General features: G+C 47.6%; 1 protein-coding gene across 1 annotated transcript; it reads right to left on the bottom strand.

The window, feature by feature from the left end:
- Positions 1-384: 384 nt before the first annotated feature.
- On the bottom strand, positions 385-2,766 carry LOC123258948. Its single transcript, XM_044719205.1, has one exon. The coding sequence runs from the start codon at positions 2,764-2,766 to the stop codon at positions 385-387; it is 2,382 nt and encodes a 793-aa protein (XP_044575140.1).
- Between the last annotated feature and the right edge of the window lie 501 nt (positions 2,767-3,267).

The raw sequence follows: 3,267 nt of genomic DNA, 5'->3' as shown, positions 1-3,267 counted from the left end.
TAATTCCAAGCGTGGGATTGTTATGGTCTTCAGCGGTGCTACTTGCGTTTTTGAACACAAAAGTGAGACCTTTGTGTTTTCATCAGCGTCAGTGACTCTCAAATAAACAGCGGCAGCCATAGCGTTTTGCGAAGCGTCTGAGAACCCGTGCAATTCCATAGTTGCTCCAGGTGCTATATTATTCCAGCGTGGAATGCGGATGGATTCGATGTTTCGAAGATCCTCGCGGTATCCAGTCCATTTGAGTATGAGTGATGGTGATAATTGTTCATCCCATGACACTCTATCTAGCCACAGATCTTGCATAAAGATCTTGGCTTTGACGACTATTGGTGCGAGAAGTCCTAGCGGGTCATACAGCTTTGCGATTTCAGACAAAAGGAGCTATTTTGTCTTGGGCGTCTCTGGCGGTAGCGTGTACTTGAACTGGAGAGCGTCAGTGCGTGAATTCCAGTACATGCCCAGGACTTTTACTGGTGCATCACTGATTTCTTTAAGCGGTGTATCCAGCTGCTTTTCTGGAGCGACTTCAGCGAGTAACCGTGGGCTTTTGCTAGCCCATTTGGCGAGCGGGAAGCAGCCTGCTGCACACAGAGCTTTTGTTTGTACTGCAGCCTTGATAGCGTCTTCTTCGTTGTCTGCTCCACCGTAGATGTCATCTACGTAGCGTGTTTTCAACATTGGAGCAACAGCTAGCGGAAAGCGGTGTCCTTCATCCTTTACTAGTTGGATAAGCACACGTACTGCGTCAAAAGGTGCACTAGCGGTTCCGTATGTGACTGTCTTGAGACAGTAAGCGTCTATTAAGTTATTCTCATCTATCCAGAGAATGCACTGAAGCGGCCAATCATGCGAGTCGACCTCAATCTGTCTGAACATCTTGGTGATGTCAGTAGCGAATAGAATCTTGTTGCAGCAGATTCTCAACATCATGTCAAAAATGTCAATTTGCGTTTTGGGTCCTGCGTGGAGAATGTCGTTCGATGAAATTCCTGTAGATGTTGCACAGGAACCATTGAACACTGTGCGGAGCTTCGTAGTGGCACTATCAAGCTTCAATACTTCATTGTGAGGCAAGAAATAAGCGTTTGCGGGCAATTGGTTGACTGGTACTCGTACCATGTGTCCTAGTTGAATGTATTCTGCCATGAATGCACGATACATGTCAGAATATTCTCTTTCTCGCGACAAGCGAGTTATTAATCTGCGGAGTGACCCCATAGCTGCGTTGATAGAGTCGCCAAGTTGACTCTCAAGGGCCTTAAGCGGTAATCTCACTACGTAGCGTCCATCAGGCTGTCGATAATGTGTTTGACGAAAGTGAATTTCACATTCGTCTTCTTCAGCGGTGTTTAGCGGTGAATTTCCTGATGGAACTTCTTCCTGTTCCCAAAACTTAGCGATAGCGTCTTGTAATTCAGTATCTACTGACGCATGTAGTGCTGCGTGTGATGTTGAAGCGTGTTTAGCGGTGACAGCTCCATAGACAATCCAACCAAGCGTGGTGGATTGTGCAATAGGAGCATTGCGAGGTCCTCGTTGAATCTCTGCGTTCATAATCTGTGCGGCTGGTGATGCACCTAGAATAATATCTACAGGGCGTGGCTGTAGATACTGCGGGTCAGCGAGCTTGAGATTCTCAAGATGCGGCCATTTCGGATCAGCGATCACGAACGATGGAAGATCTACCGTCAGTGTTGGTAGAATATGCATGCTGACATGCATTGATGCGGTCGTACACAGCGAACGAAGCTCAATTGTGCTCACACCTAGTGAGCTTCCTGCGGAGACATTGCCAATGCCCTTGAGCATGACCATGTCACGCTGTAGCGGTTGTCCAAGCTTCTTGAAGAACGACTGTCTCATAAATGAGAGCTCTGAACCTTGATCAATCAACACTCTGGCGGTGATTGGATTACCATGATGTGGGCGGACCTGGACTAAAGCGGTAGCTAGCAATACTTGAGCGGAAAGCGGATCTTGTGCGTTGTCTGCAAGTGTCTGTGGTGCAGATTTAGGCGGTGTATCTCGATGGATGGAAGTATGATGACGTTGACTGCACTTCCTGCATCCTTGAGCGGTCTTACAATCAGCGACGCGATGCGGGCCCAAGCAATTGTAGCACAGGCGGTATTTTTCGACTATGTCGATTCGTTCCTCCAAAGTAGCGGCCTTAAAGATTGGACAGAACAACATGTAATGTTTCTCAGGGCACAGCGGGCAATTTCTTCTGGGCTTTGCTTTGTATTGAGTAGCGGTGTAAGAGGATGTTGTCTTCTGAGGTTTATTACTGCGTGAGTCTCCGGATTTATGACCTTCAGATTGCTTTTTGGGTCCCGAAGCGGGTTCCAAGTTCTCCCAAGCCCTGACTTTGGACTTGAGAAACTCGTGGAGCTGAACGTAAGTCGGCATGTTATCAGTAAGACCCAGGCTGGTCTCCCAATCTTCTCTAACGGCGGGCGGCAAGCGGCGTAGCGTCAGGTGTATGATTATGAGGTCCCAGTGATCTACTGGAACTCCTTGTGCCTTGATGGAATCCAGAGCCTTTTGGTTGGATAGTAACAAGGAATCCAATTTAGCGGCTGATCTAGCGGGAACAGACTCACCAACCAGCAGGTCTTCAAGATGTGATGATACAACGCGGCGAGGATTGGAATAGCGGCTTTTCAAAAAGTTCCATGCGGGCTCAAATGACTCATCAGTGGATGACATGTTTCCAATAAGCTGGTGTGCTTCATCTTTGGTGAATGTCTTTAAATAATGCATCTTCTGGCTGTTTTTCAGAAGTGCATTGTCAATGCTTTAATATCAGAGAAGAGCTGACTAAATGATCCCCAGCGCTTAAAGTCTCCAGAGAAGCTCTGGAGCTTAATTTTTGGGAGTCCAGTACCCGATGAGCCTCCCATGAAGGCGGTGCTGTGCATAGCCAGGTTTTGTTGCGTTTGTGCGGCTTCTCTGGCATCAATCTCCTGCTGAATGACGTCTTTGCGGGTGGCTATGCGGGTCTCCAAGATTGCATAGGTGGCGTGAGCGTTAGTATAATGATTCCCGACGTGGTACTCGTGTTCAAGTACTTCCGGGTACGTCTCAAAGATCAGCGAGTTCAAGTTAGTGATGTCCAGCCAAATCTTGGAGCTTTGTGTTGCCACTGACTCAATAGCGGTGATCGTAAGCGAGTTAAGCTCCTCATTAGTTAAGCGATCCACCATGGCATACAAAGCATCCAGGTACTGCTTTTGCATAGCAATAGCTGTTTCAAACTGCATT

This window comes from Cotesia glomerata, linkage group LG2, assembly GCF_020080835.1.
Source record: "Cotesia glomerata isolate CgM1 linkage group LG2, MPM_Cglom_v2.3, whole genome shotgun sequence".
Taxonomy (NCBI): Eukaryota; Metazoa; Arthropoda; class Insecta; order Hymenoptera; family Braconidae; genus Cotesia; species Cotesia glomerata.
This window is presented reverse-complemented; position numbering and strand designations above follow the sequence as displayed.

Coding starts and splice junctions, on each gene's coding strand:
- LOC123258948 (XM_044719205.1), bottom strand. CDS start 2,766: ATGCATTATTTAAAGACATTCACCAAAGATGAAGCACACCAGCTTATT.